The following is a 22,898-nucleotide window of genomic DNA, read 5'->3' as shown; positions in this document are numbered from 1 at the left end:
TAGCCACATGCTTTCAAGTGACTCCAACTCCCCCCATCCTTGATACGGCTAAAAGGAAAATAGCATTTCATACTCCAAAATTGCTCCTGCCATGAAAGGGTTTGTGATAAACCCTTTAAGTAATGGTTTTAAATATTTATTGGGGCACCAGTGCTTCAGATGAGAGGAGAACAATTGCTCTTGCTGTTACTTCTGTTATCTTGCAATGCCCTCACCGGTGGCAAGGTCCTTGGCACACCCAACAAGTGCAGGCTGAATCTAAATCAACAGGAGCAACTTTTTAAACCCACCTCCATGAGAACCAACTGAGAATTAAACACAAAGGTCAGCACAAAGCAGCACTATCTTCTTCATTTCTACTGCTGATCTGAGGTGGTTGAGCCCCTGGATTCTTTCAGGCAGCTGTTTTAGCTGCCTCCTTCCATATCTCTACCAGGTCTTTGGACTGATTTGGATTAGTGGTGCTGGGTCACAGATTGCACCCATTCTTTGGAGACTCTCTCTTTCTTTCTTCATGATGATAGAGCACAGCCTGGTTATAAGTTCTCAGCCAGACATTCAGGCATGCATTAGAATGACAGAGAACCTCAAGGATGGAAACAATCTCTGGGTTTAATTTTTCTTTGTTCTGGGTTAACAAGCATGGCTATGTCACAGATCTGGGAATTTAAACTGCCACTTTCCACACTTGCAGTTGTTCCTCACGTCAGCCTCTGGGATTTGACTATGCCCTTATATTTAGTAAACACAAGAACAACAGAAAGATTTCCTCTAATTTAGGCATCTTTACTTGACGATAAGGATCTGCAGTTTCATTTCCTATTCCTATTTCATAATGTAAACCCAGCAAGCTGTTACTCACCAAGCATGTCACCAACAGAGAAAGCAGAGAAATGCAAATGTATGTGAATTAAGGCAGAATCAGAGCAGTAGAAGCACACTAAGCCAAAATCAGTCCAATTTAAAGGATAGAAACATGCCATGAGGTATCCAAATATAATTGATAATATTCTTGAAATGTAGTATTTTTACCAAAATGAACACTTATCTATTTTCCTTCATCACCCAGAAAATTGAAAGAAAAGAACAGCCTGTAATGTTCAGATGAAAATATATGCATTCCACAGTAACTTCTTTTTTAACCTAGATTTTATTATCAACTTTTTAAAATGTCATGTTTTAGCAATACTTTTCTATCCCACAGCTCAGCTCTTTTCACCTGGATACTTCAAAAGAAATCCTAACAAGAGAGGTTGGTCATTTTGTAGTGTTAGGGGAAAAAAATAAAATCACTCTCTGTCATACTGAGAACATGAGAATGATTTGGAGTCAACGGAAGTGGATGTCATCAAAGGTCCAGAGAGAAGATTAATAGCTTCAGGAAGAAAATGGACTTTCTAAATGCAGTTTAACATTGAGAATTAATGTAAATATCTAGCTTGGTTGTGCAGAGAGATGAAGGATTTGGGGGGAATGAAAATAGGGAGAGATATAATGTACACAGGAGGGTACATAGCTGACACTGCAGACTGGGACCTGAGTATTTTTTTCCAAGTTTTTCTTGAATTTTGACTGTCTGTCACAGTAAACAGCTCCAATTATATTCAGCTGGATTGACACATACAGAGCTCAAGGCTGGGGAGAAGAATATTTCAATAAGTAGCTAAGTTACTGTAGGCATGAGGACATCAAGTTTTAGTCTCACTTCCTCCTCCTTCTGACATTTTGAAATGTCAAGCTCCTGTCCACATTGCTGCCTTGTTTCCCACCTCATCTACAACTGAGCAAGGGAAAGTTACCTGTTTACTGCATAAAAAGGACGACGGGATCACAGGCGATTTTCAAATGAGAAATATGCAACCACAAAGTCAATGTAACGGTGCAACTATAGGTTAGGAATTGTAGTGTGGTAATTTTTATGTTCTCATTTGAAAAACATACGTTTTCAAATACCAGAGTCCTGGGAAAAATCATCATGGCCTCCACAGTGGATGGCATCTGTCTGCAGCACCTCCATCCATGGCTGCATTGTGCTATCAGGCACCACATGGGGCTTCACATGAGTACCCCATTTGAAGGGCAAGTGACAAGTTCCTGTCACCTTCAGGTAACACCCCATGTCAGCAGTTGTGTCTGTGAGAAGCACCCAAACTTAACAAAGCTCTTCTCTCACACCAAAGAAAAGCTGGAGCAACAACACAATATTTAAACTCTGCAAAGTCCTTATTAAATGTGACAGCAACAGCTGTAGCAGCTTGAGCACTGGCAGAACAAGGGAAAGAATTAAAGGCCTTTTGAGGGCTAGGAAAAGAAAGTAAGTACCATTTTAAATATTAAAATGAGGTCTGGGCTGATGGGGAATATAGATCTGGTGGCAGATAGCCAGAGACTTTGGAGGTGCTCAAAGCTGTTTCTCTGACCCTCCCACAACTTAATGGAAAGGAACCAACTTTCTTTCCAGTCCATATCTTCTACATTAAATAATACATATAATTCACACTCCTTATCTTCAGAGTATGATGTGTCACATTAACCCTTCCCCCATATCATGAGCTCTAGCTGAAATAAACCTCAGTATTTGCTTATGAAATGCACAATTCCCATTGCAATGCCAGAACATTAGATAGTGGGGAATAGAATTATTCATTTTTGGAAGTTGGGGAAAGAGCAGACCTTAAAAATAAAACCCAAAAAGGAGGCTTTTCCCCCACAAATAGAATGATTCAATATATACATTATAGCTGTGTTCAATTTCCATGATTCTGCTTTTCTGGAATGAAGGCACTGATAACTTTCCATGAGAGAATTGTTAGAAGCATTTCCATGCTTCAGCATACTGCTTCAGTCATGTGGCCATGATCTAGGGAACTTGAACAGTCCTGAATAGGAAGCCACTAACATGGAAGAGAAATTTCTCATGGATAAGTTTGTTTAAGACAAACAGTCCCATAGTGAATTAAGTTCAATATATGAGTAAACAATGAAACATTTCTTTGTGCAAGATGTATGCAACCTGTTAAAGGTGAGAACTTAACAGGCTCTGTCACTGCTAGGAGGTGTAGGAACCACAATTCTAACCCCTGAGGACTCCACATTTCCAGACTGACCTCTTCACCATCTTCTCTTCCCAGCAGCAGTCTGTGATCACAGTATTTCCTCTGAGTGCTGCACTGCCCAAAGCTTTAGGGCAGCTTCTTTGTCAAGTGATAGAAAAAGTCTTTTAGCTAGAAAAGCAATGAATTCTCTCCCTCTGGAGAACAACACAGAAAAGCTGCAGTTTTTCCCAGAACAGAATTCTTACTATGGAGAGAAAAAAAAATTCTTAAGGGGGCAAATGCTAATATTCCTCTCTGATAAAACACATGTTTTTTTTTCTGAAAAGTCACGTTTCCTCATCAGCCTGATACTTTGGTTAGGTTTTTCACCTGTTTCAAACAGACTTTTACATCAGAAAACCAAGTAACAAAGGTCTTCCTCTCTCCCCATCTAATCCTTTTCACCGTGTTTATGAGATCCATCTCCCTCACAATGGCATCCACACCATGCTGAAGGACCCACTGAGCACCCTTCTTATTTCATTTACAAATTAAGTTGCCTGTATTCCTGCAACATGTGCATATCCCAAGAGAGGCACAAATGGCATTACTAAAACAGATTGCTTTACCGCACAGTCACGTGCACCAATACTTAGATAACACTCTCCTTAAAAACAGCTGCCTAAATACAGTTGCTACGGCCACTTAGAGGTTACAGAGCTGTCACAGCCCTGGCAGGGTCTTGTTCCAGGTGCATCTTACCTTACATTAAGGAAGAAAAAGCAGCATAGTAGTGTATTGCAGAGAAGCTATAAGGGCATACACAGCTTATGGCAAATTGGTTCCCTCCCTGCCAGAAACTATAACCACTCCTGGATCAGGATGGGCAGCTCAACTCCCTGCAACTGGGTTGCTAATGTGATATGCACTGTATAAAGATTAAAAGCCATCTGATGCTTGGATCTAGCCTCCTTCAATATACCAAAGCCCTTTTATCATCTCAATTGATCATGAAATTATCTCAGACCAATTCCTGGCAGACAGATACTCACACAGGAGAACCAGCACCAGCCAAGATAAAATAAAATCAGAGACCGCACAGACCACACTTCCCTTTCTGAGGAGAAACAGGACTTTAGATCCATTGCTGGGCTATACCAGAAAAAAACAGAGGATAAGAACACAAAGCTGCCTTAGAAATTTATGACTATATTGTTTATTAATTTTACTGTTAAATCATTTCTGTTTGCAATTCTGCACTTTATATTTCCTGCACTTTCGCAGAGTACTTCAGCCCAGAGGGCTTGTCATAAAAAAGGCCTTGGAGAGCTTTTCATTTTAAGCCAAAGAAAAAGATGAAAAGTTAAATCACTTACTGTTGCATTCCCATTGGCTGCAAATTGATTTTATTTACTGAAACATGCTTACATTGCAAAAACCACTCAACACACACAGCAAATAAGTCAGTATATGTAAGTCTAATGTAACAGAGTAGCTACCTAGCCCTTTGAAGTAAGCTGGAGTAATAAACACCTGAATACAAATTCAGTTGAATGCTTATTTTTCTTTTGCTTACAAAAGGTCAATCAATGCTATGAAAGACAAAGAGTAGCTTGGTTGGTGCTGATGAAAATTAAAAACATATTTTCCATGCTGCTCCATGATATCAAAGACAAACAAGGTACTTAACACACAGAGCATATTTTTGTATGTCCTTTCAACTTAAAAATTGCAAGGCACAGAGCAAACATCAGTAAGTTATTAGCTCCAGTCTTCTGGTGAACTTCATAAGAGCAACATCAGAGCCTGAAGCAATACTACTACTGTCAGATCTCATAAGCTAAACAGGGTCAGGCCAAACAGGCACTTGAATAAGGCACCTTTGAGGATCACATCACTGCAGCAAGAAAATATGCTGACAATTCAGTAGTGAGCACTATTCCTTCCACAGCAGAACTTTTCATCTCAGATACACAGCTACAAGTTCCAGGCAGCACAAACCAGTTTTGAAGGGCGTCAACATTGTGCTGTGAAAATATAATCCTGATCTCCAGCTCGAGTTAAAGCAGCGCTATTCACCTATTAAAATTTCTCCAGTCATTTCAAAGGAACAGGACAGTCATTGCTTCCTGTTCTCAAGCTTTTCTTATGAGACAAAACATTAGGCAAGATTTGCAGTTTCTCTGAGTGGGAAAGCTGCGTTTTCAGTGGACAAGGCAATCTGCTCACTCAAGTGTATCTATTTTACCATTAGCAAAATGGTTTCAGGGGCAGTGTTATTTTGTGTCTGTGCATCTATCTGCCTATCTATTATTAATAAAGAAGAAAGAGCATCCAGCCTACACTTTCATGATGAAGGAAGCCTCCTCTAACACAGGAAATGAAAACATTCAAGTTTCTTTCAGTGGGTGTGCTTTACCTCACTGTTGTGGGCAAAATCCCCACAATCCTATCATTTATACTAAGTCACCTCCACTACTTGAAAGCACAATACACTTAGAGGAAGTGGCACAGCAGCTCCCGGAATGAACAGCAGTTTTTAAAGTGGGAGCTCATATCTGACATTTACAGTATATAGACAGTGATTCAGAGAGCTACTGTTGCTGTGCACAAAGACAGATCATTGGAAAAATGAGCAACCCATAACATGTGTGGAAGCCTTGGCTGTCCGCATCAATAAATTAGACAATACCAAATAATCAATGCTACAAACGGCAAACTGCTGATTTAAGGTGGAAGGAAAAAGCCACGTCGTTCAAGAACATGACAGAGAACTAGGGGGCAACATAGGTCAATAAAAACTAATGCTATTTGCCATTCTAATTACTTTGCATGTTCATGAGCCAGGAAGGCAGGCTGTGGAGCTGTAAGTAAAGTGCCAAGAGTACTGACACTATATATAATTCATAGACTGCAGCATTTTGCTACATTTCTCACTGCCCTTAGAACTTGCAGTTTCTCCAGAAGATATGGAGGTAATACCTAATGTTTATCTTTCAATCTCATTTTTTATGAACCCTCTATTAACAGGTCACTCTGGTGAATGGAAAAATCATCAATCTGGGTCACTTGAGGGACTGCAGATAAAGGAGCTTTTATCCTTGTGGATGTATTTTGTTGTCACTTCAACAGTGACATAGTTCACACAGCAACCACAAATGGGCACATGCATCCCTCAGACACTGTCCTTACAGGCTCTGATGAGGTGCTCTTGAAATCAGAAGAGCTGGTCCAATTTATCAGGACCTTGCTGGGTGTCAAGTGAAAAAGAGATGTTAAAAGATAGAACAGGAGTGGCACTTCTTCCAAGTAAATGCGCACTCTCATTGTACTGATACCATGCTCTGGACTGAATTTCCTTGTTGACTATTTGCAGACACAGAGGTTGCTGGAGATTTATAATGGGGTTTTTGCATGGTTGAACAAGAAATACTCTGAAAAAGGCAGAGAAATTGCTCCATTTTCCAAATGGGGTCAAAAGCAAATGGACACATTTCTCTTGCTGGATCATACTGGGCTTCGCCTGAGGTAGATAGAAAAACTAAAGTCATTACAGAAATCAGTGGCAATAAAGTCTGCTTTGACCACTGAAACATGCTTAGCTGTCTGAGGGAGTTAAGAGGATGCCAGACGTAACAAATCGGAATTGAAATTAAAGTTTTAAGATAAATACTTTACTGTATTACAGAAAGTTAATATTTACAAAACAAAGACCTTGGTAAAAATTTATACAAATCACACAAAATATATCAAAAGAAAAATCTAATTGTTGGCACTTCCTATATGTAGCTTTAAATAGATAGTTATTTTGGCAATGGTTTGAGAACCCAGCTGTGAAATTCACTTCCTGGTCTATAAGTACTGTATTTGTCAGCATTTAATCCATTTCTGCCTTGCTTTCTCTCACAGAAAGGAAGGTTTCCTTTAGAAAATAAAAATACTAGAAGATGCAATGCATCATTTATAAGAAAGTGCAGCAGAGGAAATGCTAAGAACAGTATCTGCTACCACAGATCTTTTAAAGCTTGGGACTCTCAAGTAAAAACTTAATTTGGACAGGCTTTTTGCTGTCCCTTGCATTTAATGAAAAAGTGATTCCCAGACTGTGTCAAGATATTGCAAGGAAGGAGAAGAGATGAAATCTTGCTATGGAAATGTGTAATTTATATGAACAAGTAAATGTCACTTGAGATTTGATGTACGTTATATATTTTAACGTGTCAATATTATAAGTGAACAGGAAGGATTTTCTGTTCCCAAACAATCTGCAGTATTTCTCCCAGAAGTAAAGAACTTCTGCAGATTTAACTTCTTCACTTTAAGATTTCATTTTCAAATTAACAAGTATCTAATTTTCCTAGTTTTTAGAACTGCAATCATAAGCAAGCTGCTTTTCTCTTTGCCTTTTGTTTTGTAAATATCTTCCCATGAACAAACAATTGGATTCTCCAGATTCTTTTCATTTATTCTCTTTTGGACCCAATATTGGTAAAAGTTCTATTATGAAAAAAATGTTAAAGTGTGTTTTCCAGGAGGAAAGGCCTTTCTGCATCTACCACTATAAATGCAGTCCATTAGTCAATGAAATGTACTAACAATATGAACTAAAAAGGAAACTGAAAAATCTTACCAGTTTTTTATTCCCCCTCACTGCTTGCATTACATTTGAGGAAAATCTGAAAATGCACTCTTCATTTTGAGCTCAGCAGCCCTGGTAGGTTAATCATTGTGTCTTTCTTTGTGACACTGTTTGGGTAGTGATACCTAAAGCCCCCATGGCACAGAGGCACGTGCCAGGAGAGCCACATTGTGAGCCCCCTTTTCACTGCATTTTCCCAGGCCAAGGTGTGAGATCCAACCTTATATCAGCCAAGGAAACAGGGTGCAAACATCCATCACCCCCTTGCTCTGGGAGCTTTCTGCACAGGGATTTTTGCTGTCTGTATTACAAAGTATGGGAGGGAGTTCCGACTTACAGATAAAATATCTTGTTAAGAACAAAAATGAGGGCTAAAGTAGAAAGTGGCAATATCCCAGTGTTCCCTGACTGTACTCCAGCAGCTCCCCAAGAAATTACAGGGAGCAGGATTTGGGCCTTCAGCTGGAAACAGCACATTTCCTGCCAAAAGAGAGCTCTGTTCGGTACATGGAATAAAACAGGAGACAGGTATCCTGGGCCATGTCAGAAGTGGAGGGGACTGCCAAGCTCTGGGAGTGATCTGAACGTCGTTCACAGCAGGCAAAGATAGGCTAAAGCCACCAATCCAGGAGAGGAGGGAAAGAATAAAAAGCATGTCCCTGGATCCTGCAGGTGCTGACAGCTTCAATATCACTTAAAACTTGTGGTGAGCACTAAACAGGGGAAATTTTTCCTTTGGAGATGTGGAGCTAAACAAATAGAGCACTCAAGAAGGAGCATCTGCTTCCAGAAAAAGGGAGACAGCTCCAAGTACAGCAAACACTTCCCATGCCCACCAGCACTGGCCATGCAAGGAAGTGAGGAGGAGCAAACCCTGAAGGCCAGAGCAGCTACCACCATCCACATGTCACCATGTTTTACCTTGGAGTGCTTTTCAGGCTGTTTCATCAGGAAAATTCACAGGCTGCTTTAGGCTTTCCTTGAAATGTTTTCTGCTTTATTTGAGACAACAGACTCTCTGACCCATGCTTGAAAATGCAAACAAATAAGGGAGAGGGGAGCTAACAGCTCTCATCAGAGCTGCTGGCCAAAATCAACAATAAAACATCACTGCACTTCAAGCAACTCCCAGATCCCAGGAATTAGGTGAGATATTGAGTGCTATAGGAAACAGAGCTTGCATTTGGGGAAAATTTTGGTATCTCACAGCAAATCTCATGCAAAACATCAATTGAAAATAAAATTAACAGAAACATTCAAAATACTTCATTTCAGAAATGCTGAAAAAATTCAGTAACATACATTAGTAGTTATATATGTTATTAAAAACAGCACAGCCACAAGTCAAAATAAAATATATCAGCTTACAACAAAGAAGTAAGTTAACAACAAAATCAGAAATACAAAGTGTTGGAATATGACCTTTGATGTTAAAATTACATAACTTGAAATTAATGTTATTTTCACACAGTGATCTAATTGATGTTACTGCCTTATTTGATGATTAAATGATGCTAACAATAGCTGTTTCATCCCATCTCTGAAGAAAATGGTGGAATATAAAGGCTCAGAAAATAAAGCAACAATGGGAGAGTGGGACGATGTCCAACCTCCATCAGAATGCAGAGGCTCTGCCTTCTCTGCAGAGAACAATGCCAGGCAGAGATGTCAGAGATAGTTTGGGTACCAAAAATCATGCAAACTAGTTAATTGGCTCTGCTGGAAAAGCTTTTTCACAGCTAACTGAGGGATCCCTGCACACCAGAGCTCAGGCATGTCCTGAGCACAGGACCTGCCACTGCACAAAACTGCTGGGGATGTTCAGTTCAGCTTCTGCTCCTCAGCCACCTGCTTTTTTAACCCGACTCTTATGATGACCCTGCTTTTAATTACATCTACAAATCATTTTCAGAGCTCAGTGACCTTTCAGAGCTAAACTGGATTTTTGGGTAAGTAACTATTTAAGCAACACTGAACCATTTCATAAATTCATTGCAGATTACTAAATTGTTTTGTGCCAAAATATGATGCTATTGGGAGGGAATCACAATTACATGTTTTCAGATTTTTAGGCAAACACCAACTCTTATATTTGACACTATAAAAATAAATCCCTTATAATAGTCTCAGTTCCAAAGGACTTGGAAGGACTTCTATGTTTCAGCTCAGCTTTTAATAAGCTTTTAATTTATCTTAACACTTTTTGCTGTGGTTGTTCTGGAAACTGTCAGCAGCCAAAAATGTTGTCAGTCAACACATCATTTGTATGACTTTGGTGACAATACCTTATCCATCATAAACTGATAAGGCCTAGAGTGCACTTATGGATTACTGCAGGTATAAATTTGACTCTGATCAGCACCCAGTAAATGCTGCCAACGTGTCACTAGTCTTGACTTCTAATAATGTAAAGTAGTATATCCAGTTCACAGAGGATTAAAAATGGGCAGAAAAACAACCACTACCAAATGGTGGACATACTAACTCATACCCTTACTTATTTTGTGTAGCTTCTCTCTCTACAGCACTAGGGCTGCTGGAAAGTCCAACTAATTGTTTGCCCTTCTAAATCTAATTCACCCCCTTGGTTTAACAATAGCAAATCACCATCAACTACTTTTGCTAATAAAGGGGTCCCAAACCCACAAACAAAATCCAACCACAGCAGCAGGTGTAATTTGAAAAGTGAGAGATGTAATGAGACTTGAAAGAATTTAATTGAAAAGCTATGATCAAAGAGTGAATTCAGGCAGAAACATTCAACTCAAGTAGCCATGTGGAATAATTTGTCATTTACGATGGTCAAAACAGATATTGCTGCATAAATGACTTTTAGGAAAAGCCAGGCATTTTAGCAGCCTATGAAAAATATGCCAGAGTAGAGGATGAAGGAAACTTGGAGGACAGAACTCCTGGACAGAGTGGTCCAGTAATTCCTGCATGTCACTCCAATCCATCACCAGCAGTTTATGAAGTTGGTCAGATGGCCACCTTCTGCTGTCATACTGGAAAATAATTCACCAGTACAAGCTCACAAATCACCTCTTTCCACAGGCAGCAGATTCTCCCACTATCACAGCTGTCCCTGAAGAAACACATCCCTGCAAAACAGCCCCATCTGCCAGGGGCACCAGGGCCACGCTGTGAGAGCTGGTCTTTCTCCCTTCTCAGAGGCATCCAAACCTCCAAGATATGTCTCCTTGCATCTTCTTCTCAGCCTGTGCCCTTACAGTCCAGTATTCCAAGTCAAAAGAAGGAGCAGATAAACACAGCAGGAGCTTTTCATCATGGCACCTTTTCACCCTCAAAGCTATTGAAACATTGCTGTGCCTCAAGACAGAGTAAACTTGTTGGCAGGGCTGGGGAAAACAAGATGCATAAACTGCCTTTCAACATTACTTCCTATGTTTGGGTTTTTTTCTTTTAATCTCAATAGGATAGCTGTTCTTCAATAAACATTGGCATTTACAATATGCATTAACATGATTTTGATTGCTGATATTCCTGAATAACTGTAATTTTAATAAATTCTAATGATGTATATTATCTGTAACTTTATATTAGTGCATTCAGTTGTTTTCTAAATAGGTGCACTCCAATTTATTATCTAATTAAAAAGCGAGTTTCTGTTATGCTTTAGAACCCCATTTTATGCTTTAGAACCCCATTTTTACTCTTTAGAACTCTAGATCAGTTTCTAATCTCTCTTGTTTGTCACACCAAAGCTACCAAGAAGCAAAGTGAAATGGTATCAATACTTTTTTTTCTTTTTTTCTTTTTTTTTTTTTTTACATAGACTGAAGGGTTATGTGTTATTTGCTAAGAGATAACACTGTTGTCATGTTTCTTCAGCAAAAATGGCTGACAAGACTTGTTTCACATCTGTCTGCATAATATAACAAACCCATGAAGAACTAGTGATGAAAAAGCTGGTTTGTTGACAATCTATTATTGTTAAATGCACCCAAACACCAAGATTTAGGCACTGCTCATTAGTGCTGTATTGTAGCTCAGGATTTGTCCCTATAAATACTTCATGTCAAAATATTTTTCGAATATATTCTAGGCTGCAAGCCTTTCCTTTACAACCCTGAAGAGTACAGCCTCAGAAGCCTTTTATCAGCTGAATGAACTCAGCTGTTCATTACCCACCACAGCCAGACATTGACACTGCCAGCCCTATGTCCAGCTGCCCCTTCCTGCAAATGCCATCTGACTTGTTTGCTTTTTGCTCTGCTCACCTGCCAGTACCACTCAGGTCCCTCTGTCTGTCTTCCCCTGGCCAGGAATCACACACTGATAGCTTTCAGTTTCCATTATGACTCCCTTCTTTCTTACAAATTATCTCATAGTTCTTCATATCATGACTTAGTCACAGAAGAAAGGGAGGAGGAATTGCCCTCCTACCTCTAACTGGCCCACTGAGATCTTCCATTTGGGTCTGCAAAGGCCAGAAGGCAAGACAGGATCCAAGGAAAGCACACGCTGTCCTTGCAGCTCCCTGCCACAGGCACAGCCACTATGACAACTGCACTGACACTTTGGCACAGAAAGTTAAGGCAACACCTTCTAATAGCTCTAATGACATCACTGGACTTCGCTGAATAACTAAATAATAAGAGCAGGGTTGTGTCCCCAGCTGAAAGCCTCTACTTGAAATAAATCCTCAGGCAACACTGATATAAATACCAAACAGGCAGTCATCCTTCACTCGGCCCACAACTGCTCTCTTGTCTGCTGTTAACTTTGATCAGGCTGGCTTGTGGGATCATATCTTTAGCAAAACTGCTGCATTTGTCTGGGATCTCATTAACTATTCTGATTAGTTTTACCAACAGCAAGTTAAAATGATGTGTCTGGCTCCTGCATCTTGAAATCTTCCTAAAGCTTTTGATGTAACTTCTGTTATGACAGCACTGCATTTATTCTGATTTCAAGTTTCACTTTAGATGTCCGTTCCGCATTTAGCTATGAATAGCAAATATTTCATATTGCTACTTACATAACTACCAGAATCTTCACAAAGGACTAAAAACCTCATGTACCATATTTGATGTGACTTCAAAGAAAAAAAGATCCTTGTCTTACAATCAAGAGATAAATAACTTCACCCACCTAACTGGTGTACTTTGTACTTTATACACCAGTACTCTGTACTTTAGCAAACACCTGAAAGACTAAAGGGAATGTAAGCCAGCTTCCTCTCTCTCCATGGCAGTGCATCTCTCCTAACTCAAGGGAGACACGGAGTTACCCATTTCACTTTCAGAATAACTCTTCAATAACAATTTCAGGTTACCATGGCTGCTAGCAGTGCCCAACAGAGCCTTTCTGTTCAAAATCTTTATGTTAGAGGAACTCAGACACTTGCCAATAAATGCCAATTCAGGCATGGTAATAAGTACCAGTAATAGAAACAGCATTACAAAGCTCCTTCAGAAGAAAGCAGCAGGCAAGATACTTTTCTCCACATCTGTGTTGCAGGCTAGCAGAGACAATTCTACCCCAGCCATCAGCAGCATTTGCTAACAGTGATTTTAAAGACCAGTAGGTTCAGAAGTTAGAGGTCTGTTTCTCCCTCTAGCTTCTCCTGGTGCAATATTTTGATGAGAACTCATTTTCAGACAGATGAAAAATGGGGCCCAGTGCAACACCAATTCCATTAAAAAAAGACCTGGACATACCGGGATGAGTCCATGAAGGACCACAACACTTATCTAACGAAGTCCCTGAGGATGTCATGTAACTGCTCCAAGCTGCGATCTGACCTCAGGAGCCCTCCACCTGGCTTGGACAGCCACACAATACAAGCAATACTTTGCTGTTTGCTGTACAAGTTTTCTTTGACCCCTCCCCCACAAAGATCTAAACCTACGCACATGTAAAATTCACAAACTGAAGCAAAACAAAACCAGGAGAAACAAACTTGCTCAACCAAGCTGTGAGATGATACGCTTACATGGTTCTATTACATTTGTAGTTCTTATCCAATTTTTAGGTCTTCATACACATAACCTTACTAGCCTCTTTCAGATACCTAGAGAGACTCAACCAGCAAACACATAACATCAGATATGTCTCCCAAACATTTCCATCTGGAAAAGGTGTTAACAAACATATGTGCTTTTATAAACTAAACAAAATTTAATGCAACATGAATTCACACCAAATTGAAAAGGGAAAGATCTTCTGCTTCTCAAGCATTTTGCAAAAAGAAGAAGACTTACATATTTCATACTTACATTTTAAATAATTCAGATAATAAACTTTTAAATAAGAGAAATAAATGTAATAAATACTATATTTAGTTAAGGACAAATTCCTTAAATTGTGAAGTATACACCATAGTGTTTAAATAGTGAACATATGACTTCTAGCAAGGTCATGATGAGAGGGAAAGCATAGAATATCCATTGTGAGGAATTGAGTTAAATGCATCTCATTTTCACTTTGTCAAACTTAGTTCGCATTTTGGTTGAAGACCAGAATGCTACTCAGGGTAGCGACTATCCACAAAGCAGGTATTATATTTTTATTCATTATATCTTCATTCATATCTCAGGTCTAGGGTCAGGTAGGTCAAATCAATACTTTAGAGTTCTGTCCACAGTCAAAAATGGGCAATAAAGAGTCACATGACATAGGGCACACAGGGAAAAGAACTCACTGAAAATGACAAATGATGATAACAATAAAAAAACTAGATTCCACTCAAAATAAAGGGAAGACTATTTTTTCAAGAACATATTAGAAACGTCATATGGAATAATTCAGCTCGATATAAGAAAGAGGTATTCTACCAGTCACTGCTTTGAGTAGGGCCCTGTTTTAATTAGTATGTGGGGAAAATACCTAACCATTTGTTTATATGGTTCTATGTGAAAGGCTGAAGAAAACCTCAACTCTTTCCAGGTATTTTCCAAGTTCCACAGATGGCAAAATAATAATTATAGATGTCATACTGTACAGTGGGATGAAAAGGGAGCACGAATATATCAGTAGACAATACTTTATTTAGCTTTTCATTTTTGGTACCTGGAAAAAATAGACAGAAAAATACTGTTGTCTGGTAAATACTACATGGAGTCAGAACCATAGAGTGTATGACCTCCTGACAAGCAAATTACTTTGTTTTGACAGTCCAATATTGCTAAATTCATTCTTGGAATAGGTTGTGCCATACTCTTCTCTAAAGACAATCCCTAGACTAGAAAAGCTGATAATCAAAAATTAAATAAAACCTTAAAAATATGGAGCATTTCCAGGTTTTGTACAGAGAAAATGGCAGAAGCACTCTTCAGTGGAGTTTTAGAAGATCAGTCAGCTGATCCTGACTGCTCAGCTACTGGGATTTGCTTTGGACTTACTTCTATCAAACAGATTTACCGACAGATTTCACCGACACGTGAATACCATTTTTTCTTATAATTTCAAAGCTTTTTTTTTTTTTCCTATTGACATAGAAAAATTATTCTTACCAGTAACCTTCAATTCAACTGTCCTTCGTATAAGCTTGCCTTCAAACTTTAGTTCACAGGTATAATTTCCTCCATCTTCTTCCTGGACCTCTTGAATTAAGAGAGTATTTCCTTTCTGAATTACAACGCTTCTCCACATTTTTGGCTCACATTCCTGCAGAAAAAAAATCCAGTGCCAATATTACCTGGCTTGTACAACATAAGACAGTGTTGCCAGACTGTCAATATTACACATAAAGAAACAACCACCTAGATCTATTTTGCAATTAAAATTCAAATATAATTTCAGAAAGCAGAGAGATGTGGAACTGGAATTAATTTAAGGACTGAAATTAAACAGAAATGTTTTTAAGGTTCAGTTATTCCTACTGTATCACATGGGCTGTGTTTAATACATGGTGCCCTCAAGCAACGGTTAAGTATCTTCTTTTTCTTCATAACAACTGCCGAGACATCTCCTTTAGGATGGACCATTAAAATACGTCTCTATTTGAAGGGAGTAAGGGCAACATCTGTTAAGAGCTAGCCTGAAGGAAAATTTTAAACACAGTCCCAAGCCAGAACCATTTACCAATAGACGAAAACAGGAAGAACAGCAGTTTTTTGAGAGAATTCAGAAGCCTGGTTTCCTTACAGCCTTATTTCTCATCACTGGCTTTTCCAACACCTGTTGAGCTTTGATTCAGCCTTTTCCCATCACCAGGCACTTTGCAACATCATCCCCATATGCACCCTCTGATGCAGGATATGATAGCTTGCAGGTACTGATAGCCTAAAACTCTCACCCACAGGGTCCCTTAGCTGTTGTTTGGCAGATTTAGGTTCATTGCAACAAACTGTGGTCCTACTGGAACAGCATTTGGGTCCTTCTGGATAGAGTGTGATACAGCGCAAGAATCAGCTCTCCCCTTCCTAATACACTGGATCCTTGCAGGCAGATCAGTCATCTTCCACGTGAACAGCACTGATGACTGAATCATTCTTGGAATGCTCTGAACAAAAAGCACGGGCCAAATCTAATCATTGTCGCTTGAAAATGGCACCTTAAGATTCATTGTCTCTAAATACTTTCAACATCAAGCCTGTTCTGCCTGCAACAAAATCATACTTTCCGAGTTCCCTGAAGCACTCAGTAGTCCCAGCAGTTTCAAAGCCTCTGGCTAATCCTGTACCCAGGAAACACAAAGCAACATACAGCCTGAGTATGCCTTCAATGCCCCTCTACTCCCTCTCTCAAGGTGGCAGCTTGGAATAAGCTCTCAAACTGCTGCAGTCTCACATCAATTACATCAGGCTCAGCAACTTCAGAGACTGGTGACATGCCCACACCTATGCCCCATTTTCTGCTCATCAGCAACAGCAGTGTCAGAAACACAGAAAACAAAATAGAACAAAGCTTTCTCTTAAGAAAACAACCAAACAAGAAAATACGTCAACATGCAAATACATTGTACCACAGTAAGAGATCAGTGTGAAACAAACATAAATTTTTCATGGACTCTATACACATTCCAAATCCATGTAAGATTCTAAATTAAAGGGCAATAATACAAAAAAAATAGAAAGACAGGACTGAGAGTTTCTGGCCTTGCACTTGAAAAAGGAGCACTGAAGAAATCTCCCTGTCCCTAGGAGGCCAAATTCAGTTACAATATGATCAGATTCGGAAACTGTGGAACACTACTGCGGGTCACAGAGTGAGCTCTGTTACCTCTCTCTGTTTCCAAAGTACAGGTGTAAGGGAAGCATCATCTCGTCTCACAAGTGAGCCTTAGTAAACACTGGTGATAGAGAATGACCAGAATCCAGATCTCATCTACTGTGCTGAGACTCATTCAGGACACAAATCTGAGCCAGGAAATGCCATTAAATCCTTTCTGATTTGAGCTCGATATTTTAGTTCTGTTGAAAGGTACATCAACCACCTATTCAGATTGTAGGTTAAATCTGAACACTGGGCAAAGAAGACTATTCAGCCCTATTCAATCCTAATTTAGAAGGAAAACAATTCCCAGACCACACAAAGCAAGCATATTTCAGACACGCTCCCTTTAGTGCAGCAGGGAAATAACCTATCACGTGTTACCAGTTTTATATTCTCTACTTCATTTTTAAAAATATAGGAACAAAGAGATGGAAGATACATTTTTATATGCATTATATTTCTATATACAAGTTTGCAATAAGAAGAATGACACCTTTACAACTGCGAAGATTAATGATTTAGCAAAAACAATGTTTGTTCTATTGTGGTTTCACATGGAGGAATTGTTCTGCTGGAATTGTACCACTAATTTACTAATTATTCTTTTTGTATCTTCTTGAAACACTTCCTATTAAAGATAATTTATAAGCCTTTCTTTCCCAAATCTCAGTTAATTATTTTTTATTCTGCCAATTATGCAGACCTTAAAAAAGTATGTTGAAAATGCTTGTTTATATATTTAATACACAAAACTAAAAAGCAAAAAGCAAAAAAAAGGGAGAAGCTGGAAAATGGCTGAGAAGCAAAATTCTTACTAGTTTTTATATTGTGAAAACAATCTAGACTTTACTGTTGGAGGTCTGCTAATTTCTCTAAAAGGGTAACTGCTCGATTGTATGACACCCTTCTGGAATCACAGAATAGTTTGGGTTGGAAGAGACCTTACAGATCATTTCATCCCAATTGTCCTGCATGGGCAGGGACACCCTCCAGTAAACCAGGTTGCTCCGAGTCCCATCCAGCTTGGCATTGAACCCTTCCAGAGATGGGGTGTCCACAGATTCTCTGGGCAACCTGTGCCGCTGCCTCACCACTCTCACAAGAAAAGATTTAGTATCTAATCTAAATCTCCTTCAGTCCAAGGCCATTCCCTCCCATCCTTTCACTACATGCCCTTGTGAAAAGTTCCTCTCCAGTCATCTCCTAAGCCCCCTTCAGGTACTGGAAGGTGGTCTAAGTTCTCCCCAAAAGCTTTATCCAATTAATTGCTCTTTTCTGCTTCTGCTTCTGTTTACCTGCCAGAAGAATCTGCAAGTTACTTTTTCTAGAATATTTACTTTCCTTAGACATCTGAAACATTTTGGGGATTTTTCTCCCAGTAATTAAGGTGTGCACTATTATGCTTTTTTTTCTCTTCCTTGGAATCTAAGTGTCAGTACCTCAAAAGTCTGTTTTTCTGGGTAGATAACAACTACCTGTCCTACACGTGACATTTTGATTGTTCTTTTAGCCCTCCTTTCAATCCAGTAGTGGAAAAGACATGATGGAAATGGATTAAGACTCCACACTCAAGATGTAATATGCCTTTTCCCTCTGCCAGCTATTTTTCATGAAACTGCTCTTACTCTTAAATCCCATTCATTCAATCATGCCTTGACACACACATTTACTTCAAAAAAAAATCCCATACGTCTTGTCAAAACAGTTCTAATAGGCATAACTGAGCTGAACGTATATCAATGGCATTAATTGGGGAAATCTTTAAAAATAAATATTTAATGCAGTGTAATTCTAGCCAGAAGTGAAGTTCATACACTGTTAAAACAAATCCTCACAGCAAACATTATTTTATGTACAGGGTGGGCATGTGGAATTCTATTCAGGCATAATTAAGAACATGTTTAAATTACAGTTAACTCCCAGTAAATTGATGCAATTACTAGAGTCACTAATCCCTCAATGCAGAGAAGCCTTTTAGAAGGCAGAGCAGGTTCTGCACACAGTGGGCTGGCATCATCACTGTCCTGTCCGATGGTATTTCACAGGTCCCAAGACCAAACTTCCTGACTACCAGTGAACTGGCAGGTTCTCATGAACACAAGGATTTCTCTTTTCAGCAGAAGGGATAAAGAAGGAAATCTCAAGGACTTCTTCATGTTTATTTATCTATCTACTGTCCTATTTTAAACAGCTTAGACTCCCTGCCTGGGTGAAAATCTCTATACATTCCAGCATAATGGAAAGGAATACTGCCCCCACCCTCCCCCTGGCTCCCACCAGACCCTCTGGAGCAGATTTACTCAAGAAGGTGGCTTTATGTACACATCAAGCTTAAAAATCTAAGGTAGGGGGGAAAACTTGAGGATCCAGTGTGCTATGACCAGAAATGGATGCCTTCTTTGGAAAGTGAGGGTCAGATCCTAGAGCAGGACAACACTTTACACTATTCTTCAAGAGAAAGGGCCTGGTTTTTGTTACTCAAATTCCTTCTACAGCATGCTTCTAAGTCCCAGCCTGAAATTTGTAGGGGTTACGCCAGTATTCACCAAATAATTTTTAAATCCATATAATTATATATTTTCTAGAAACTGGACTTCTGCACTTTTGAATATGCAGACTTTTATTAACAGTCACATAATAGTCTCTAGAATATCCAAAACTCTGTTCAGGAATAAATTTCAAGGGATTACCTGACATACCTTCTGTGCAGCATTAATATTGCGATTGCACACTGCTGAGCTTCCTGACCCAGGTCTGGGTAACTAAGATGTTTCTGTAAGAGCCAAACTGATAACTCATTATTGTCAATTATAGATAAGAAGGTGTATGTAGTAGGTTATCTCACTCATGTCTTTTTCCCTATCAAGCCAGACTAAGGGTTGTCAACTTCAATTGTCTCACTGTTATCATTCAATGACATCAATTCTGTTGAGTTTCACCTCAGTGATGATTTGTCAGTCAGCTGTCACACTCCAGCCTGGTGTCACACAAGCTGTGTGTGACACCCAGACAACACAGGTGGGATTGTGGAACAGACCCTTCCACTCCCTGTCTTAGTCAGTACTAAGCATCACTGGTTTGGAGCTGCACATGCATCTTTAGATTCATTTCTGCTCCATGACAGCTGAAGATCATTTCTGCCAGGCTATTTTTCAGTGTGTTTTTGCAAAAAATTGAGATATTCAGTGATCTCATGTTCAGTAATAGCAAGAGGTAGAGAGGGCAAGAAGCAGCTTCTCTTCTGTATCCTCCCTGCTCTGAGATTTCAGACTTCATGTGCAGAGCCAGGATTTGGGATCAATGATTCCTGTGAGCCCCTTCCAACACAGGATATTCTATGATTAGCTAAATCATATATTTGACATATAAACAGCACTGAAGGTATCAACCCATATGCTGAGGGAAAGATTCAACTGCTGAAAGAAAAACTCTATTCACCCTAACAGTGGGTTATGGCACCCATTTTGTTACCATAAGATATGTGACATTTCTGGAAAAAAACCAAATAAATGACAATTTTTATAATTGCTCTTTTCAGCTGCAACCTGCTAAGGAGGAAAAAAATCTGCTAGTTTCCCCATATTGCTTATTTCATGCAAAATAATTGTCTTTAAAGAATGTTATTAAGGTTGGCAAATCAAGCCCTGTATATTTAGGTTTTAACTAGTTCGTATGTTTTCCTTCTGTATTACCTGAACCAAGCTTATCCTAAACTCCTACAATCCAAATTCTATTTTCCACAGATCCCACCGAACTGTTCCTCTTGCCCAACCATTTCTGGTTCTGTCTGACTCTCAGCTCTTTATTCTTCTCTAGTTGAGGGTCTTAGCTCTCAACTAATACCTGAGTTTTTCAAATACCAGACTTTGACCCAAGTCCAGACAACAGGCAAAATTTGCCAAACCTTGCTGTGGTCTCATTACCTGATGTTTGTCAGCCAACCCATATTTTACTCATTCTCCTGCTTTCTTGGGGAGCTACAGAAACAAATCAGCAGCACATCCGTTGATGAAAGTAGTGTATGATACTTGACAGGCCTTGGAAAAGGTGCAGGCAGATGAGGTACCTAGCAAGTAGTAAAAGTATCTAACTGACCTCAGTTTAAATTAACTGAGTTCACAACAGTGACTCAATGAACCTCAGCAGACTTCAGTGCAGACTCCAGGAGACTTTGATAAAAATTTACGAGTCTTGGTGAAATTACCCGACAGACTCCATAAAAATTAATTGGGCAGCACAACTGAAGCTGGCAGTGCTGATATGCCTTTGGCTCAATTGCAGTTGCCTCCCTTTGTTTCTACTCCAGTGTCATGCAGGGAGACACCACACCCAGGTATAAACTGGTACAGAGGCACTGTAGTTTGGGAATTGTGGAACTGCTGATAGAGAAGTCCAGTGAGGTCTCTCACAGAACATCCTCACTGATACTGATTTCTGCTGGACAGGGACTATGCTGGGTAGTTTTACCTGCAAAGCTTTCATACCAGGAGAACACTCTGCAGACCGGTCACAAACCACTGGTGCCTCAGAGGAAGTCAGGGCTAGGCCTCACTGAAAACAGTGAAAGTTTTGAGCAGTTTCAGCACAACAGCAATAAAACAGCAATAGTTACCTTGTACCACACCACATCTGGTTCTTGACCGGCTGTTTTGTAATCCTCAATATCAGGACAGGAGATTGTCTTTCTCTTAGTGACTTCTGATTTTTCCAGATATCTGATCTTGCTGTTGTAGCAAAGCCCAGATTCATTCTCAGCTACCGTCAAGGACATGGACACCTTCATGCAATATGTTGAGTTTCTGCAGGGACAGAAAGATGGTTTCATTTATCCTGCCTTCTTTTCACCATGTTTATTTCAGTAACAGTAGATTCCTTTGTTAAGTTCCTATTTTCATAAACACTTGAGTGACATATTCAAACAGTGACAGTCATGGTGTGCATTTACAGCACAGAGAAATTATTAGGGAAATATAAAGGCTCACTTCTGACTGACTGTGAAGACTATGAAGAACCTTGAAGAAATATTGACAAGTGATCCAACCCAGCACAGCAGGTCTTTCGAGCTTGCAAGTCTATGAACACAGGAACCTATTGGCATCTCAAATGTTGGTCAGGATACACTGTCCCATTTCCTCTGTATCCCCCCAACACTTATCCTCACCCTTGTTCTCTCCCTCCTTCAGGAGATTTCACTCCAGTGTGCAGTGCTATACATTTGAGAAGGGTTATGTGCTGGATGTTAAAGCACATCACTGAGGAAGGATGAGAAGGTACCCCTGCACAAAATTCTACAGCACATGATACTGTGGTGGGTCAACCTGGACCAGCTGCCAGCCTCCCACCAGCTTCACCCTTCACTCCCCACAACGGGATGGGGAGGAGAAAACAAAATGAAAAAGCTAATCAGTCAAGAAAAAGACAAAGAGACCACTCACCCATTACTGCCACAGACAGAACAGATTTCACTTGGAAAATAAATGTTTTAATTAATTGCGAATTAATAATAGGTTTGATGGTGAGAAAGACAAAAAAGCTAAAACACATTCCACTGACATCCTCTTTTTCTTCCCCTACCTCTTCCTCCCCAAGTGGCAGAGGGGTGGGGTTGGGGGATTGTGGTCTGTCCTTAACATCTCCCCACCACCTCTTTCTCCTCATGTGTTCCTCTGCTCCAGCATGGACTGTCCATGGCTGTAACTCCTGTCACAAAAATCAGGTCTTCAGGATCCCTCTCTGGCCACAGCACAGTGATTGCTGGGGCCTAGGGTACCAAAGAACCCCAAGAATCCTGAGAGCTGTTTTTAATATTAGGGCACAATAAACACAACCAGCTCTGTTCCCATTCCACATGATCCTGAAAACAGGATTAAATTCCTTCAGCCTTGCAGCTTTAACAGGACTATCAGACACATACCCTGATGTACTGTGGGGCATTGGCACTCTGGGCAGGACAGCAGCAGCCCAGACTGGCAGCTCTGCCCCTCACCCCGTGCCATGGAGAAAAAACCACAATGTAACAGAGCTCCTCCTCCCATTGTGCA

The 22,898-nt window shown here is 39.8% G+C and overlaps 1 protein-coding gene across 3 annotated transcripts in view; it reads right to left on the bottom strand.

Annotated features, from left to right (window-relative positions):
* The window catches only part of IL1RAPL2 (interleukin 1 receptor accessory protein like 2), a 369,460-nt gene that overhangs the window by 141,526 nt on the left and 205,036 nt on the right, over positions 1-22,898 (bottom strand). For all 3 annotated transcript variants that reach the window (XM_066182041.1, XM_066182040.1, XM_066182039.1), the window contains 2 exons: positions 21,470-21,656; positions 15,153-15,306 (listed from right to left, as the gene is read on the bottom strand). In XM_066182041.1, coding sequence (XP_066038138.1) covers positions 15,153-15,306; positions 21,470-21,656 — 341 coding nt within the window. The remainder of the gene's footprint in view (positions 1-15,152; positions 15,307-21,469; positions 21,657-22,898) is intronic.

This window comes from Chamaea fasciata, unplaced genomic scaffold (assembly GCF_029207755.1).
Source record: "Chamaea fasciata isolate MVZ Bird 193981 ecotype frontalis unplaced genomic scaffold, bChaFas1.0.hap1 SCAF_4, whole genome shotgun sequence".
Taxonomy (NCBI): Eukaryota; Metazoa; Chordata; class Aves; order Passeriformes; family Sylviidae; genus Chamaea; species Chamaea fasciata.
Note: the sequence above shows the minus strand (reverse complement) of the source record. Positions and strands in the feature narration are given on the sequence as shown.